Source organism: Vulpes vulpes, chromosome 2, assembly GCF_048418805.1.
Source record: "Vulpes vulpes isolate BD-2025 chromosome 2, VulVul3, whole genome shotgun sequence".
Lineage (NCBI taxonomy): Eukaryota > Metazoa > Chordata > Mammalia > Carnivora > Canidae > Vulpes > Vulpes vulpes.
Genome location: NC_132781.1, coordinates 160729203 through 160747435, shown reverse-complemented (window position 1 = coordinate 160747435; position 18233 = coordinate 160729203). Strand labels below are relative to the sequence as shown.

At 55.5% G+C, this 18233-nt stretch overlaps 1 protein-coding gene across 2 annotated transcripts in view; it reads left to right on the top strand.

Annotated features, from left to right (window-relative positions):
* The window catches only part of PADI1 (peptidyl arginine deiminase 1), a 70332-nt gene that overhangs the window by 12207 nt on the left and 39892 nt on the right, over positions 1-18233 (top strand). The window contains exon 1 of one of the 2 annotated variants that reach the window (XM_026012016.2): positions 17096-17530. The exons of the other annotated variant lie outside the window; for it this stretch is intronic. Coding sequence (XP_025867801.2) covers positions 17439-17530 — 92 coding nt within the window. The 5' untranslated portion in view covers positions 17096-17438. Of the gene's footprint in view, positions 1-17095; positions 17531-18233 lie in introns of those variants that run through there. 2 annotated transcript variants of the gene reach the window in all.

Here is an 18233-nt window from a genome sequence, read left to right as displayed (position 1 = left end):
CTGGAACAATTCCGAATTTGTATGATCTGATGTAACGAGTTCAAAATATATAAAGCTGAGTTTCCTTTCCTTTCCTTTCCTTTCCTTTCCTTTCCTTTCCTTTCCTTTCCTTTCCTTTCCTTTTCTTTTCTTTCTTTCTTCTTTTTCTTTTCTTTCTTTCTTTCTTTCTTTCTTTCTTTCTTTCTTTCTTATTTCTGTCTTTCTTCTTTCTCTCTCTCCTCTCTCTCTTTTTTAAAGATCCTATTTATCTATTATTTGACAGAGAGAGAGAGAGCACAAGCAGGGGGAGCAGTGGAGGGAGAGGGAGAAGCAGACTCCCTGGTGAGTGGGGGAGCCCTGTGTAGGGCTTAATCCCAGCATCATGGGATCATGACCTGAGCCAAAGGCAGATGCGTAACCAACTGAGCCACCCAGGTTCCTCTTTTTTGCCTTTCTTTTGCATATCCCAGACTAGGTACCAGAGAAGGTAGCAACCCACAAACATCAACAGGCGCAGACAAAAAAAAAAAAAAAAAAAAAAAAAAGCCCTGCAAAAGTCTGCTTTCTCCAGTCAAAGAAACAGAAAAGAGGCAGCTGAGCAACATAGAACAATAAACAGAGTTCCAGTCACACACCAGAGAATGAACTGTCTCTGGTATCATCCCACCAGCAAAATTGAAAAGAATTGAAATCATACACAGTGTGCTTTCTGACCACAATGGAATTACAATGAAAATGAAGAACAGAAAAGTAACACAGAAATCCCCAAACTCCTGGAAACTAAAAAAACACACTTGTCAATGATCCACGGGTCAAAGAGGAAGTCTCAAGAGAAGTAAAAAAAAATATGTTGAACTGGATGAAAATTGGAATATATCATATCAAACTGTGTGGGATGCAGTGAAAGTGGTGCCGGGAGACAAATCTATACTAAATGCTCGTGTAGACAGTAATGTAGAAGTCTCGAATCAATACTCCAAGCTCCGGCCATAAGAAGCTAGAAGAGGGAAAGAAACCCAAAGCAAGCAGAGGGAAGAACCTAATAAAGTTAAGAGTAAAAATCAATGCAGTTGAAAACAGAACAATAGGGAAAAATCAATGAAACAAAAAGCTAGTTCTTTGAGAAGGTCAGTAAAATTGGCAAGTGTTCTAGTCAGACTGACAAAGATGAGAGAGAGAAGGCAGGAATTGTCAACATCAGCAATGGAGCCAGGGAATCCATACAGACCCTGCGGATATTAAGAGTGAAGAAGGGAATGCTACAAACAACTCTACACACCTCACTTTGACAACTGAGATGAAATGGACCACTCTCTTGGAAAACACAACCAAAATTCACCCAGTAAGAGATAGGTGATTTGGCCCTGTAGCTATAAAGAAATTGAATTCATAATTGAAAAACTAAAGAGCGTGCAGCTTTTGGTCTTGGGGTTGTGGGTTTGAGCCCCACGTTGGGTGTAGAGATTACTTAAATAAATAAAACTTAAAATACATACATACATACATACTCCTAAAAAAGAAATCTGGCCCAGGTGGTTTCCTTGGAGAATCCTCATTGAGAGAATTAATTCTGCACAATCTCTTCCACAAACAAATTCTGCACAATCTCTTCCAGAAAACAGAAGAGGAGCAGTCATTTTTCAATTCACTTTAGGAAGCCCGAATCACACCTGAAAATAGAAAACAATAACGTATCAAAATACAAAAAATAGGGATCCCTGGGTGGTGCAGCGGTTTGGCGCTTGCCTTTGTCCCAGGGCGCGATCCTGGAGACCCGGGATCGAATCCCACGTCGGGCTCCCGGTGCATGGAGCCTGCTTCTCCCTCTGCCTGTGTCTCTGCCTCTCTCTCTCTCTCTCTCTCTCTCTCTGTGTGACTATCATAAATAAATAAAAGTTAAAAAAAACAAAATACAAAAAATACTAAAATCACAAAAAATATGTGAAGGTAAAATGGATTGAACTCTGAGCATTGGATGGGGGGGGCGGATTTTAACACATCTCATTAATTGATGAGGTAGACAAGAGAGTCGGTAGCCAAGAGAAGGTTTGAGAAGCACAAATAATGGGCTCCATCCACTCAACGGACGTGTAGCACTGCGCATCGATCATGGACAGACACCCATTCTTCTCGAGTGCAGGGAACAGAAGTGACAACTGACCATGTGAGGCCTGTGCAGAAAACAAGGCTCAACGAAATGGAAATAAATTGTATCATCCCGACCACATCCGACTCTAGTGCAATTAACTTAGAACTCAGTAAGGAGAGTAAGAAAAACACATTCGTTTGGAATTTTTAAAAATTTATATATATTTATTTTACAGAGAGAGAGAGAGAGAGCGCACGCGCACATGTCAGGGGAAGGGGTAGAGGGAGAGAACCTTCAAGCAGACTCCTTGCTGAGCCCCGAGCGTGGAGCCTGTCTTGCTGCAGCTGTGCTTGGAGGCTGATGTGGAGCTCGATCCCATGGCCCATGAGATCTAGATGACTGAGCCACCCAGGTGCCCCTTGTTTGGAAACTTTTTTTTTGGAAACTTCTAAAAACAGCCTTTTTTAAATAACTTATCAGTCAAATGGAAATTATGAACTGAACACCAGTGAAAAGGCAACATCTGGAAACAAGTGGGCTCAGCGAAATAGAGCAAGATGCCGCATCTGAAATGTCGATGGCCGGAAATAAGGAAGGCAGGAAATTAATGAATTAGGCACCCCCAGATTGAGAGGTTAGGAAAACAACAAGATTAACCCAGAGAAAAGAACAAGGAGTAGAAATGTGGGGATTGGTGAAATAATTAGGATTTTAAAAAAATCTGAATTTGGTTCTCGGAAAAGATGAATTCAGTTGGCAAAGTTTGGGCAAGATTCATGAGGATTAAAAGGGAAAGGCATGAATAAAGGGACTTAGAGAGGCTGATGATGTGGAGTAGGCGACCCAAGGAAGCCACGTCAGTGCCTGGAGGGAACAGGCACCGTCTCAGATCTACTGGCTTTGGAAGGACCCCTAGAAGGGGGTCACCCACATCCTGCCATCTTTTGGAGGAGGCAAGCCCGTGCCTCTGGGAGCTTCACAGTCCCGCTTGCAAACATGCAGGAGCTTGGGCCTACAGGGAGGGGCCCGCTTCTTTTCTGACAGAAGCTCCCATGGCAGGAACCCCTTCCTTTGATGGTAGCCAAGGGTCAGATTACCACACAGCTGCCCGCTGATTCCAAAGCAGCTACACCCCCACCAGGTGTATGAGGGTTCCAGTTTCTCCACATCTTTGCCAACACTTGCTGTTATCTGTTTTTTGGACGGTAGCCATCCTAGTGGGTGTGAGGTGGTCTCTCATTGTGGTTTTGGTTTGCATTTCCCTACTGACCCCCGGTGTTGAGCATCTTTCATGTGTCCGGTGGCCATCTGGATGTCTTCTTTGGAGACATGTCTATTTAAATGCCTGGGGTGCCTGGGTGGTGCAGTTGGTTAAGCATCCCACTCTGGATTTCGGCTCAGGTCAAGGTTGCGGGGTCATGAGATGGAGCCCTGAGTAGGGCTCTGCCCTGGGTGTGGAGCATGCTTAAGATTCTCTCTCTCCTTCTCCCTCTGCTCCATGGGCTCTCTCTATCTCAAAAAACAAAAACAAAAACAAACAAAACAAAACAAAAACCGCAGAAAACCTTTGCCCATTTTGTAATTGGGTTGGCTTTTTGCTGTTGAGTCGTGAGAATTCTTGATATATTTTGAATATTAGATGCTCATCAGAGCACAGTTTGCAAATATCCCCCCCGCCCTCTCTCCATTGTCTCTCACTTTTTGGATATTGTCCTTTGAAGCACCAAAGTTTTAAATTTTTTTAAAAAAGATTTTATTTGTTGTATTCATGAGGGACACACAGAGAGAGGCAGAGACACAGGCAGAGGGAGAAGCAGGCTCTATGCGGGGAGCCTGATGCGATCCCGTCACGGCCTGAGCCAAAGGCAGGTGCTCCCCCGCTGAGCCACCCGGGTGCCCCAAAAGTTTCAAATTTTGATGAAGCCCAATTTATCTTTCATTAGTTGTTAACATTAAATTTATTTATTTTTTAAAAAGATTTTATTTATTTATTTCTGAGAATACACAGAGAGGAGAGAGAGAAACAGAGACACAGGCGGAGGAAGAAGCAGGCCCATGCAGGGAGCCCGACGTGGGACTTGATCCCGGGTCTCCAGGATCAGGCCCTGGGCCGAAGGCGGCGCTAAACCGCTTGAGCCACCCGGGCTGCCCTAAATGAAATGAAAAATATAAGCCTAATAAGTGTGAAAACTCAGATGTAACGGACAGATTTCTAGAAAAATATAACTTATCCATACACCCGGTGGTGTGCTGGTCAGTGCTTCTCAACTGGCTTCCCAAACCGATAAAATACACAGGCGCGCACACAGAACCCCTCTGGTGGTGTTACCAGTCTCCGTGCTGTGACTCTTCCCGCCGTGACCGGGGTCAAGCCACGAGCGTGATGTGGCTGAGGGCAGAGGTGCGAAGAGATGCGCACGGTCCGGCCTCCAGCGCCCCGCTGAGCCGCGACACAGGAAAGAGACACCTGCTGTGCCTTCGTGCACATGAGGCCCCCCAGCCCCCTGCACCCCAGAAGAGCCGCGGGGGCTGCAGCTAGCGAGGGGTGGCTGGCCCGGGAGCTCCCGCCTCTGCTGGCCCAGCTCCCGCTCTGACGGTGGCCGAGCCACAGTCCTGCCTGAGCCTTTGAACCTCACCAGGCGTGTGTAGACTCCTGCATCGCAGAACGCCAGCGACCAGCTTCTGGAAACTGAGGCTCAGAGAGGCCCAGCAACGTGCCCAACGTCACGCAGCAGGACACGGCAGGGTTCGTCTGGGGCCTCAGCCTGCAAACTCCCATCCCGGCCTCGGGACTGTGCAAACTTGGGTGTGGCCCCTCGTGCTGCCTTGCGCCACCTGGGGGTCCCCATGGGGTCGGAGGGACCCCCAGGTCAGGTGCGGCTCTGGCTGCCCTGTTGCCTCGGGCGGGGAGCTCAGGGAGCCCTGGGGGCCGCAGGTCAAGGCTGCGGTGGGGGCGGGAGGCCAGCTGGGAGCCAGACAGGCCCTCTATCCTGCGACGGAGGCCGCAAGCTCTGAGCACTCCCCAGAGGAGGCGGGCAACCCCTGGGACCTTTCTGGAAGCTGCGGGTGCAGAGGAGGAATAAGGCGTGGGCTCCAGAGGCAGACAGCCCGGCTGGCGTTCCGGCTCCCCACACAGGTGCCGCGTGACCTGGGGTGAAGTGTCTCAACATCCTCGAACCTCCATCTCCTCTCGTCAGGGTGCCCAGGCCGCCGTGACGAGCGTGTTCCTGTCCTTCCCCTAGTTTTCTCTTCCCTCCTCAGGGGATGCCGCTGGCTGGCCATGAGGGGCTGGAGGAAGGGGTCATGCGATCCTCCATGCCCCCTGCCCCCCTCCCCGGGCCCGCTCCGCTCGCCCCGGGTCCCCAGAGTCAGGGGTGGGGAAGGGGGCTTCAGCCCCAAGGCTGATCCTCAAATATCCCCACACAGATCTTTCTGATACGGGCTTGTTCCCACGAGGGCAGATTGGGGTGCAGGGCCGCCCTACTTGGCCCCAGTGCCGGGAGAGTCCGAGGCTCTGGGACTGCGGAGGTGCTGTGTGACCTTGGGCTAGTCCTTGCTCTGCCTCTGGTCCTCACCGTCCCTTTCTGTACAAGGCAGGGGCTCGGGCCAGCTCAGCCCTGGGGTCCCTCTGGCTCTGACCGTTGGAGATTCCTGACATCGGTTCATACAGAAGCCGCGCCCCAGGCTCCCTGGGCCAGACCAATAAACCAGGCTCGTAAATGTCTGGCGGGGCCGCAGGCCTCTCTCCAATAAAAACTGTTTCCCAAACAGGATTGAGAAAGGCTAGCTCTGGGCGACCCTGAGTCAGGCCGTCACGGGGGCACTGGTCCCGGCCAAGGGTACAGGAAGCCAGCTCCCTTAGTCATGTGCCGCTCTTTCCTGCCTCCTTCCTCCCCTCCTTCCCTTTGGAGATAAACTTGGGCTCTCATCCTGCCTCCCTGTGTGGTCTTGGCCCTGTCACTTTTCCTTCTGGGCCTCAGTTTCTTCATCTGTCAAACAGGGAGGCCAGTCCTCGGCTGGCCTTGCTTCTAGATGATGAGAAGGCCCAGGGAAGACAGTTCCTGAAAGCTTTTTGCCAGAAGGAAGTGAATGTGGGATGTAAGAGTGACCCTCACCCTCCTTCCACAGACAGGAACAGAGTTTCTTTAGGTTCTTCCCCCAAACCATAGATTGTTCCAGGACACAACTGTGCCTCCCCCCTTAGATCAGAAGGTTTGATAAAGAGGGAGAGAGGGGCTTTGCCTAACCCTACGAGGCAGGAGCCGTGTTTCCCCCATCAGACTAGCTGATCCGTGTGGTCAGAGGCTGTGCCTCCCCATCAGATTGGAAGCTTCTCAGGGGAAGGGGCTGTGCCTCCCCCATCAGAGACACAGCTCCCGAGGGACAGGCAGTTTGCCTTGTCTCTGCACTCAGTCTGGGGCTCCCGCAGAGCGTGGTCGGTGCCTACCCCTTCCGACTGGGGGCTCCCCCATGGCCTCTGCTTTTCTCCTTGGGGGCCAGCACCCAGGATGACTGTGTCATGGGCGGCTGCTGTGTGGGCGGCTGCCCCTGGGGACCTGGGCTGGAGGTCAGGGGAACGGAGGCCGCCGGTGGACTCAGGGGAAAGCGAGCAGGAAGTAGAGCCAAGCAGGGGCTCAGAACCTGCCAGGCCATGCTGGCACCAGGCTGCCCCAGGGCAGCAGACCACGGCGGGCTTGGTCCGTCCGGCCCAGTTGGAGCTTCTGGGCTCTCAGACGTGGCCAAACCCTGGCCGGCCTCACTGTGCCTTACCTGGGGGCCCCGTGCGGTGGCGCAGGGCTAGCAAGAGCTGCGTGCCTCACCTGCCCTCCAGTCGGTGCCGGCGGTGCTCTGAGCGGCAGCTGCCCGGTCCGCTCGTACAGATGGAAAGACCGAGGTCACGGAGTCGCTGCCTCAAGCCACCCCCCGCCCCGGCCAGTCTGCACACAGCATGTTAGCACCAGATCCTGGGGCTCCTGACTCCTGGCCCAGTGCTCCTTCCACTCCGCCAGCCTGCTTCTTGCAGTTGAGCTCTTAGGGGGCCTCCCCTCCTCTCCCAGGATGAATAGAACCCCCCGCCCCGCACCCCCAGTGTTAGCAGTGAGCCTGGATAACTCAGGGGAGAGCACACGGGCCGGTCTGGGAAGACTCGCTGCACCTCTTACCTCTGCTCCCGGCGTCATCCGGCCTCCTTCTCTTTTCCCGTCCCTGGCTCTGCAGCCAGGCCCCTCTTTACAGGAAGCTTTCCCAGACGGACCCTGAGTAAAGGCCCGGGTGGATGCCTCGGGGTGGTGGTGGGGCGCCGGGGTCCCAGACCCCGGGGAAGCCAGCGGTGAGCACAGACTCTCTTTGAAGGCTCCTGCTTAACGTCGTGGCACGTGAGCATCGAGGCCCACTCGACTTGCCACACGGGGCTGGTGGTTTCTCTTTTGCGTGTTGATTTATAGGCAGGTTTCATACAGGCTGTGAGTCCTTTGTCAGATATGCAGGTTATGAGTATTGTCTCCTCTCTGTGGGAATTTAATTCATGTAGCCACTGGCCATCCAGGAGCCCCCGTGATGACTGGCCAGGCCCTGCCGGTGCCGGGGCCTGGGACTCGCCCCTGCCCTCAAGAGAGCTCCCCTCTGGTGGAGGAGACAGACATGCAGAATGGGAGAAGAGGCAGTTATTGAGAAGCCGGTTCCTCTCGCCAAGCTGACGTGATTTTCTTCACAAACGTTTTACCAAGGAGAATGTCTTCCAAACTCAGGTGGCATGAAAAGAAAGGTTTCCCTGTGTTTGTTTTCTGGGCTGGGTCTTTAAATCCTTTGCAGGGAGCACTGCCTCTAGAAGCTTCCTTGGCTCCACAAGTCCCAGGGGGTGGACATGTGCTCACCTGGTGACCTCTCCACTGGCTTCTGACCTGGTTTGGCGCCTTATGGCTGGACCGACCCATCAGGACATGGTGGGGGAGCCTGAGGACATGCTTAGCTGATGTCGGTGAAAGTTAGGGGTGTCTCTTGTCCGTTCCACATGGGAGTCCGGGTTGGGAGGCAGGGAGGCGGGAGGTGGAGGTGCCCTGGTGAGGGCCTGGCCTCTAGGAGATAGGACAAGTTTGGGGGGGGGGGTTCCTGAGCTTCCCTTCCCAGAAAAGACAGCAAGAGGTAAGCAAGGATATGGCAGGGGGTGTTGACAGCTTTTAGGGTATTGGCTACAGGCCATCTGGTAAGACCTGGAATCTGTTTGCCAAACACTTAATGAGATTTACTTTGTTTTTTTTTCACAGCCGGGCAAAGTGGCAGAGGCCCTGGCTTTAAGCTTTGGCTCGGTGGCTGGCTGCTGTGTGACCTGGAGCCAGTCACTTCCCCTCTCTGGGCCTCAGTCTCTCTGTCCCTTACCCTTCCTCCTGCACCCTGGCAGTGGGGAATCCAGTTTGCTTGGCTGAGTAATCTGATGGCTCCTAGCCTCAGTTTCTTCATCTGCACAGTGGGGATAAACACTATATGGACAGGTCAGCGGGAGGTGGGGCGTGTCCCCAGCACCAGGGGCAGGTGCAGAAGGCAGGGGGCTTGGGGCAAGAGAGCCCCTGGGGAAGCAGGAGGTTGAGAGGGGACTCTCTGGGCTCTGGGACTCAGGGGCTCCTGGGTTCTCATCTGCCTCACCCCGGGGCTCTTTCCTGCTCTCCCATCAGTGTCTCTGTGTCTCTTATTCTCTCTTATTTTCTGTCCCTCCCTCTGTCTTTCGATTGTCTTTCTCTGTCCCTGCTGCTGCAGGGTGTCATCCCTGCTATGATGCTCTTCCTCACTTTTGTCCCTTTGTTGTCTGTGTTGGAATCTCTCTGTCTCTGCTTCTTCCTACCTGTTCCTTCCCCTGTCCCCTCTGCCCCCTACTTCTCTCTGGGGGCCCCTCTGGCTCCACTGGCCAGTGTGGGGAGGAAGCTGGAGCCTGGGTCTGACCACACTGCACGCCCCGAGGCTGCCCGGCCCAGCCCCACGGTCAGGGTGATGGACCCAAGGGCTGCGTCAGGAGCGGCTGGAAGGCCTCCCTGGGGACTGGGGCTGCTGGGTCGTGGTGGGTGGGTGGCTGGAACTGCTCTACCGCTGTGAGTCTTGATTTTTTCATCCAAGCCAAGCTTCCTGATCTCCCAGGGCTGAAGGCCTGGCCACTCCCTGTTCCTGTCCCTCTGAAACAGGCAGTCTTGCCAGAGTGATGAGGGAAGTGGTTTTAAAACAAGTGGTTCCCCAGGGGCAGAGCCTGGATTGGGGTAAGGGGGGCTGCTTAGAGAACAGGACATTCCCTGGGAGCCAGAGGCAGGCATGTAGGACGGCTTCCTGGAGGAAGCAGACTGCAAGGGGCCTGGAGGGAGACTAACGTGCATGGAGTGCCCGCCAAGGGCCTGGCCCATGCTGCGTGCTTTGCAAACATGACCTTGGAGTCTTCATCTGCAGAGTGGGGCTGAGCACAGCCACCACCTGGGGGGGGGGGGCGGTGTCACAGGGAACATGCTGCAGAGCCCAGCACCGGGGTCGAATGTGCACATAATAATTGTGCAGATGAGGCCAAAGCAGTCCTAGAGGCATCAAGTGGCTGCCCGTGGTCACCCAGCCGATGAGTGATGGGCTGGAGCTGGCCTGTCACCTGGACCCATGTTCCATCCGCTGTCGGTACAGCCTGTCCAACTGCTGACCCCCCTACGCCCCAAATGCTCCTTCTCCCTTCCTTGGAGGGAAACAGAAGGGGCTGTGTGTCCTTAGACAACTTGCTGGCCCCCTCTGGGCCTATTAGTGGTGACAAATCGAGCTGGTGGCTTTCTGAGAGGATCTGCAGAGCCCCAGGCTCCTGATCAAGGGCTGCAGGTACTGCTGGGTGGGAAGGGTGAGTGGGTGGGCTTCAGGCCCTCTGGTGCGTGGTCCTGAGTGTCTACTCTTCTGTCTGTTTTCAGTGTACACCCCTGAACTTCCAGCTTATCTCGAAAGCCTCCTCTTTCCCTGACTTCTTAGCAGTGTATGTGCCCCCCACCGCAGCGCAGCCATCAGAGCGCTCCCCAAGGTGGGAGTCTGCCCCTGGGCTTGCCCCCAGCCGCAGGGCTCAGGCCAGGCCAAGGCAAGCAGGGGCCAGATGGCTGGGGCCCGTGTCATGGAAGCTTCCAGATTTGAAGGGGCCAGAAAGACAGAGTTGGGCAGCTGGAATCCATGGTCTTAATGGTGTGAAGCATTTGGACTCTTGAGTCCTGTTGTCTGGCCTGTGCCAGACACGGGATAGCCTGGCGTCCCTAGGGCGGAAGGTGGGGGTGTGTGTGATGTCACAGGAGGGGCGAGGCCCAGTGGCCCCTGAAGCCAGTAGGCACCACCACCAGCAGAATGTGGTACACACGAGCTCCGAGTCCCACGACGGGGCCGCGGCTCTGTTTCCATCCCCATTAGCAGGAGACCTCAGACTAGGTTTCCTCCTCTGCCAAGCAGAGGCAAGAGCAGAGTGCTGCCCAGGTCCGCTCCAAGAGTGCAAGATGGTGCCCCAGAAGTGCAAAGCACCCGGCCGGCACCCTGTAAGTGCTCAGTGAACTCTGGCCCCCGTCATTACCATCCTTCTCTCCATGCATGCGTCCCGGGCCTCAGCACCTGTGCCTACTGGGGCTCTTGGAAAGCTTCCTCGTAACAGCACTTTCACACGCCCATGCTCCCCGATAAGGCAGGCTGGAGCCCGGTCTTGTTCCGCTACTCATGCCCTGGGCCACGGTAGAGGTGCCCGAGAAATCTTTGTTGCACGAGTGAGCGAGTGACGTGCTGGGCTCTTCTGTACAGTGGTTTCTCCACTGGGGGTCTGGGGAGGTGCTGTCTTGCAGAGGTGGTGACAGCTGGACAGGCCGGATCTAGATGGAGGGTCCCTACTGGACAGGGTTGCCCTATAGGAAAGAAGAGCTTTTCAAGAAACCCTATCAGGTGGCCTGAGAATCCAAGTTCCAACTCTGAGCTTGATTCCTTGTCTTCTGCTTCACTTGGCCTCCATGGGGCTGTGTATCTTGAGGCAAGTTGCTCTCCCTTGCTGGGCCTCTCTGTCTCCACGTGCTTGATAAGGCAGGTGGACCACGTTTTCTGGGGGTGCCTGCCGAGACCTGAAGCATTAGGTGATGCCCAGCAGAGGTACTGTCCCTCACCCCCTTTCCAGGAATGATTCCCCAGCTCTGAGTGAGCCAGTAGAAGGTGCCAGGCCTCAACTGCAGCCAGGTTGGCCAACACTGGGAGATACTGGACCTCTACTCTAGCAGCTGGGAGGAAGAGCCATCATCAGGAAGGGAACCCCTAAATTCCCCGCTACTCCTCATTTAATCAAAGGCTTGAATAAAGTGAAGAGTATTCACGGAGGAGGGTCTGAAGGGTACCAAGCACATTTTTCATTAGCACCCAACCCCAAAATATGACTTTGGATCAAGCCAGATCCAACCATAAGGATACTGTGGATCATGTAGTTCAAAATCCCACACTTGCCCCATTTGGTAAACTCCACTCAGGGATGGGAGGCGGATGTCCCTTAGTTTTTCAGGGCCCAGAAGAGTTGGGCTTCTCTTCTTCAATTGGTTTAGTTGTATCTTGTGAGCACCATGATTCAAGAAATCGATTCTATTTCCCTCTTCTCATGGGCCACCAGGGAACTCACAGCTAGATCTACCGACCATACAGATGTCCACCCCTGTCTTTCATTTTCTTTCTCCACCCTTTGACCTAATTTTCTCATTTGAAAAATAATTTTATCCAGGGTGTGTTTTGTAAGCTGTCTCAAACTCTTTCTACTAGGGTGTGGGGTAAAAATCCACAAAAGAAGTAAAAAGGTCAAGTCTTCCCTGGAGTGAGCACTGGAGGCGGGGAGGTGGAAGTAGGGGAGGGCAGGCAGGAAGGCTGGAGATGGGCAGAGCTTTATGGAGGCCCCCCCACGGGTCAGGGAGCAAATCCCCAGCAGGGGCAGTGAGCAAGGGTTAAAGAAATATGATCAAAACAGGGGTCGGGCACCGAGTGAAGAAGCAGTTGTCAGGGGCCTGGTCTGGGGGGGCCCTGAAATGCCAGGCGAAGTTTCTATTTCTTGAGGATCACCTTTCTCCCAGGCACTTTACATACGTCATTTTAAACTTCTCCATTATTCCCGACTTTACGGATTAGGAGACTAAGTCTCAGAGAAGTTAAATCATTTGCCGAGGGCTCTGAAATCTGAGAACTGGCTGAGCCTAGACTGGAACTGCACAGGCACAGTAGGGCCCCAGCGTCTAGACTTTTCCCATCCAGCCACCCTCCTTTATCGGGGGCCACAGGCCGCTGGAGCAGGCTTGTCGGGGGAAGGGCAGATCAGGTGCATGCTTCAGACGGGTCACTACTGGCCGCGGGGCGGAGTGAGGTGAGCCCGGGACTGGGGGAGCTGGAGGCTGCTCAGGGCTTGGCTGGAACTCGGGTGGGGGTGACGGTGAAGGGCAAGAGATGGGGCCAGAAGGGTTTGGGAGGTAGAGCCGATGAGTCAGGTGGGGTGACTGGATGCTGGGGATGAGGGAGGGGAAACTGGAGAGGCACCTGGGAGGGAGGCCGCCCCATTTGCTGAGATAGGGGTGCGGGAGGAGGGGAGAGCCGGCAGGGGGCAGGGAAGGAGGCGCTGTGCCTGGGAGGCTGCTGAGTCGGCCACTTGTGGGGTGGGGCTGAGCGCACCTGACCGCAAGCCCCCTGGGCCCGTAGCGCCGGGCCCAGCCCCGCATGTGATGCCATGAACACCACGGCCACGTGGAGCCTGGGACGTCCCGGAGCCGAGGAGGGAGTCAGTGTTTCCCGAAGGTCCGGTCCGGGGTGCCCAGCAGAGACCTGGGCCTGGCCTTCAGGCTCTCAGGGGACGTGCAGATTGAGTTGGGTGACTCACGGCCCTCGCCACTTCCTGCGATTAGAGCCACCGGCCCCAGGCCCTCTGGCCCTGCGGGAATCAGGGGCTCCCCTGCCTTCTCGCAATAGTTGATTCAGAGCCCCCGAGGCCCACAGGGGGTCCGGGATCCTGCCCTGGGTGCCTGGGGTGCGGGAAGGGATTGGGGCTCCCTGGGAGATCCCAGAGGGTGAGTCAGTGAAGGAGCCGAGAGGCCTCTACGGGTGGTGAGCTCTGTGACGCCCAGAGCGGCACCTGCATACCAAAGTGCTCAGGACACGTTGTCTTCGATCAATGAAAACCTTGAACCCAGACTTGGCTCCTGTGCCTCTCGTGTGCCGTCTTGTGTAAGTCATAGCTCTGCTCTGAGCCCTGGGTTTCCCGACTGGAAAATTAAGGGGTCCTAGAGGCCCTTCCAGTTTGCAATGGGTGCATCCTGGAAGGCAGCTGGGACTGACCTGAGGAAGGCCACAGGCCCCACCCCATGGCCATCCTAGGGTAAGCTCAGGCACAGGCGGTGTGGGGGTGCTGAAGAGGGGTCCCCCACATAGAAGAGCTCACAGCTGGTGTTAGCAACCATGGGAACAGCCCAGAACCCATTCTGACTGCCCGGGAGGCCTTGCCACGATCCTGCCAAGCAAGGCTTACCCGGGCCCAGGTAGCTTCCCCTCCTGGGCATCAAATAACTTCCCCAATAACTCATATTGGGATTATCCCTTCCCACCCCTTCCTTATCCACCAGTTTCTAAATCATCCATGTTGGGCTCTCAACAATGGCCCAAGAGCCAGGTCCGACTTACACGGGAGGCCTGACCTATAGGGTTCTAGTTTTAAGAAATACTCATATTTCATGCATTAGGCAAAGCAGGTTTTGTCCCTTTGCCACAGTCCCACCCCTCCCTTTTATGTTGCACCTGGCAGCTTCCCTCATTTGCGGTCTGCCCAACCCCGGAAGGCATCTGAGTCTGGAAGCTCTGCTCGAGCTCCTCAACCCCGTCTTGGGGATGGGGAGATGGGAGGTGGGGGCTCCCGGGTGAATGCGACCCTAGGTTCCTGAGGTCAGAAGAGCCCTAGAGGGCCCTGAAGTCTGCTCTTGGGATCTCTGCTCCGGCATCAATTTCCCCAGCGAGGCCTTCTGTGATCAGCCTACTCGAACAGCACCCCGGGCCCTCTGCCCCTCTACCCTCTACCCTGCCTCACTGTGTCCCATCGCCTCCCGACACCCCAGGCTTGGTCCTACATGTAGTCCCTGCCTCCCTTGCTCCTCTGTACGTCCCATGAGGGCAGGGCCTCGGATTTATTCACGACTCTACCAGCAGTGCCAAGAATAATGTCTGGCGCACGGTAGGTGCTCAGAATTGTTGCAGGATGGGGAACGTGAGTTCCCAGACATGGTAGCCCGGGCGCTGGACATCCTCTCTGCTTTGGTGGCCCTGGGCCATTCCGGGGACATCCTGGAGTCATGCTAGGGTCCCACGGTCACTCAGCAGCTGACAGGCCTCTCCCCGTGTGCGGCCGTGTTTGAGGCTAAGGCGGGCAGGCCCTCCCAGCTGAAGCTTCCACTTGCTGGAGGGGAGGGGGGGCAATGATGTCACTCAGCTCCCCCACCCCTGCTCCTCCCAAATTGGACCAATCAAGCCTGAAATTCCAAGTTCAAATAGACGACAGCAGGGGTGTACAGGATGTGCCTTTTGCGGGTTGTGGGCAGGGCAGGGGCCCAGGCAGGTCATGGTGCCTGTAGGGAAACGTTCTCGGAGCTGGAGGAAAGAGGGAGGGAGGCCTGGAGCAAAGAGCGAGGGGGTGGGGGGGGAGGGAGGCAGGGAAGCCAAGAGCAGCAAATGCTTCTTCATTTTTCTTACAGAGAGATTTCATTTTTTTCCAGTAGTAAAAACGTTTGCTTACCAAAATTTTCAAACAGTACACGCAGGCATAAGGAAGAAGGTAAACAACAACAACAACAACAACCAGCAAACACAAAACCCTCTCATTCTATCTCCCAGGGACCCGGTCAAAAATTATGAGCCAATCCAGGGTCCGATGGCCTGGGCTCAAATCCTGGTTTGACCACTTTCCAGGGTCAGATCTTGAGAAGGCCCCTTAGCTTCTCGGTGCCTCAGTTTCTCCATTTATAAAATGGGGCTGCACAGATGTTCCTCTCAGTATCTCTGTCCATTCTTTGCTACCCCCCTCCCTCTTTCCTCTGGCTCAGAGAACTTTTCTCTACAGACACCATGACCTGCCCGGGCCCCTGCCCTACCCACAACCCACAAAAGGCACATCCTGTACACCCACGCTGTGGTCTATTTGAACTTGAGATTCCCAGCTTAGTTGGTACCTGCCACCTGATACTGTGGCGGGGATTAGGTGGGTGAGGGCATGGAAAAGGCTGAGCACGGTGCCTGGCACACAGTGAGACCAGACAGGTGTCTGCTGGCATCTCGTCCCCTTTGTCACCATTATCACCGTCATTTTTGCAGATAGCTCTTGATGCACCAACCTTCTTCCCTTCCTCCCTTTTTCCCATCCATCCATCCATCCATCCTTTCCTAATAGGCATATACCCATGTGCTCTTCGGGAGCTGCTTTTTATGCTCCACACTACATTACATATGAACAAAATGACCCAGGCTCTGGTTTGTAGGGGCAGCAACCAGGGCTGTGCGCCCCTGGAGTGTTGTGTTGCTAGATTCCGCGTCCACCGGGTAAACCTAGACACCTTTGCATCGGTGCCATTGAATGTAAAGAACTTTGCAGACCGAGGACACTTGCCCTCGGATGTGCTGGCAATAAGAAAGACGTTTCAGGAAGACCTTCAAAGTGAAAGAGTAACCAAGTAAATGCTTATACCATTTTTATATTTCCTGTCTTCTTCATCGGGCTGGGGGCAGGGGGGTTCCCGGAGCAGAGACTGGGTCCCTCTCCTGCCCCGTCAGACTGGCAGTTCCCCAGGCAAGGATGGTGCTTCTTTCTCCCTCTTTCTCTCTGCCATCCTCTCCCCACCAGACCTGTGGACGGTGGCAGTTCTGGTTGTGTGTCCTTACTCTGTCCTGTGCAATGGCTGCCTGGGGGCCGGAGGACCCTGCGGCCAAGGGGGTGTCCAGTGCTTCCCCAGGGAACTCCCCTCCTCCTCCTCCTTGACACCCAGTATGAAGGGAGCATGGCACCTGTCAACGCTGCCTCCCTGGCAGGCCTAGTAGACACTTCCTGTCTAACTGGGAGCCCCTGCCCACCCTGCACACCCCCAGCCTTCCCCGTCCCTCTGAGGCCAGCTCTCTTATTCCAGCTGCCACGGCCTGAAGCTCTCCCGTCATCCCCAACTCCCCTCTTTCTCCCACACCCACATGCAACCCTTCCCTGCCCCGTCCTCAAGAGCATTGAGAATCCTGCCTTCTTCCCCATGTTCATGGTTGCCCCTGGGGCAGAGCCACCATCGTCTCACCTCTTATGGTGGCTCCCAGACCAGAAATACCTTCAGAGCAGGGACTGCGGTCTGTTCTGTTCTCAGCTGCGTCTCCATCACCTGAAGGAGTGCCAGCCCCTGAGTAGGTGCTCTGCAAACTCTTGTCAAGCAGGCCTGAGACCAGGCAGGGCTGCAAAGGAGGGATTTTGAGAAACGAATCAGGCCTCCCCAGCCCCTGGCTCTGAGGGGCCCTCCCCCCTGGTGCTGGCCTGAGGGTGGCCTTTGCCATCTCTGGAGTCGGGGTCCGAGGGCAGGCCCTCACCTCCTGGGGGTGGTATAGCGGGCCTGGCGGACCTGGGGGCAGGCCACGGCTCTCCCACTTACTGACAGCGGGTCCTGCAGCCGTGAGTCTCTTCTCCAGAACGTGAGGATCCCGAGAAGAGTCCTTAGCGTTTCCGTTAGTGAATGTTTGCTGTCAGGCACTGCGCCCAGTGCCCGCAGCCCCACAGCAGTCACCGGGACGGGCACAGCTGCCACCGGACACCCGGGAAATGAAGCCACAGGGGGTAGGGTAACCGCCCAAGGTCATAGGTTGTAAGAGGCAGAGCCAGGATTCGAACCCCGGAGGTCTGACTGCCCTGTGCTTCTGGGCTACCTGATTTCTCAGCACCTGAGATCAGATCTGCACCTGGCGCTTCATCAGCCCTCAGAAAATGCTGACGTCATTACGTTGGTGCGTTCAGACAACCAGGAGTCTGAGGATAGAGGCAAAGCTAGGGGAAGGAGAGACAGGGCCGACGGGAGCTTGGGCTGGCAGCTGGGCCCTGCTCCCTGGGGACCCCTGCCGAAGCCCCCATTTCCCATCCTTCTGGGAGGTGCCTTCTCCCCTGGCCTCCTGGATTGACAGGCCTGAGTGAGAGGGCTGGGCGGGGAGCCAGGAGGTGGGGACTCCGGCTCAGGCAGCTAATCAGGTCACAGGGTGAAATTAAAAGGGAGGAGGAAAGCTCCGACCCATCAGAAGGCAAACTCCTTCCTGGCGCGGCTTGGTGCCCAGGAGAGGAGCCGGGGCCATAGGAAGTGCAGAGGCCGGCGGCCAGGGGCACGGGATGGCCCCGCAGAGATCTGTGCGGCTGTCCCTGAAGAAGCCCACCTACGCCGTGTGTGTGGTGGGGGTCGAGACGTCTGTGGACGTTCACAGGTGAGAGCTGAGAGGTACCCACCTGGCTGCAGAGGGCTGGGCCACGGGGGAGGACCCCAAGGCCACGGGGTGGGCGCCCGGTGGACAAATCGAACATGCTGGTAGGAGATGGTTCTGACGGCAGGGCAGGTGGAGTGGGATGGAGAACTGGGGCTAAGGTTTCAGGCCCATCTTGGGGTTCCATCTCCTGGGCACCGGGGTCAGGTCTTTGGCCTTGAGGCCCCTGGATAAAGGTTCTAGCTCTGAGCCCTGGGCTCTGCGTTCTGACGTCAGCATGGGACTTGGGTGCAACACCAGAACGAACTGGTGCTCGAGACAGGGAGCGGGACTGGGCCACCCTGAATTTCTCCCTCTGCCTCTTGCCAACGACCCATCTGACTGAGGTGGAGAGGTGTGGGGTGTGTGGCAGCTCGATCCTTGGAGGCCCGCCAGGGTGATTGGGATCAGGAGGGAGTGTCAGAGGGATGATTCAAGGAGTTAATAAAAGACAAGAACCTAGAATAAGACCCGGTCTCATGTTTGCCACCGTGATGACGATGGTGCTGGTGGCGATGGTAGCCCTGGTGACATCTTAGGAGCCCCAGAAGAATCGGCTTCTCCCTTTGGCCTGAGTCCTCTCTGTCCTGGCTCTGCCCAGATGGGGGCCCAGGGAGCTGGACTTGGGGGGTCTTGGGCAGCGTTTCCGCTCTGACACTCTCTATAG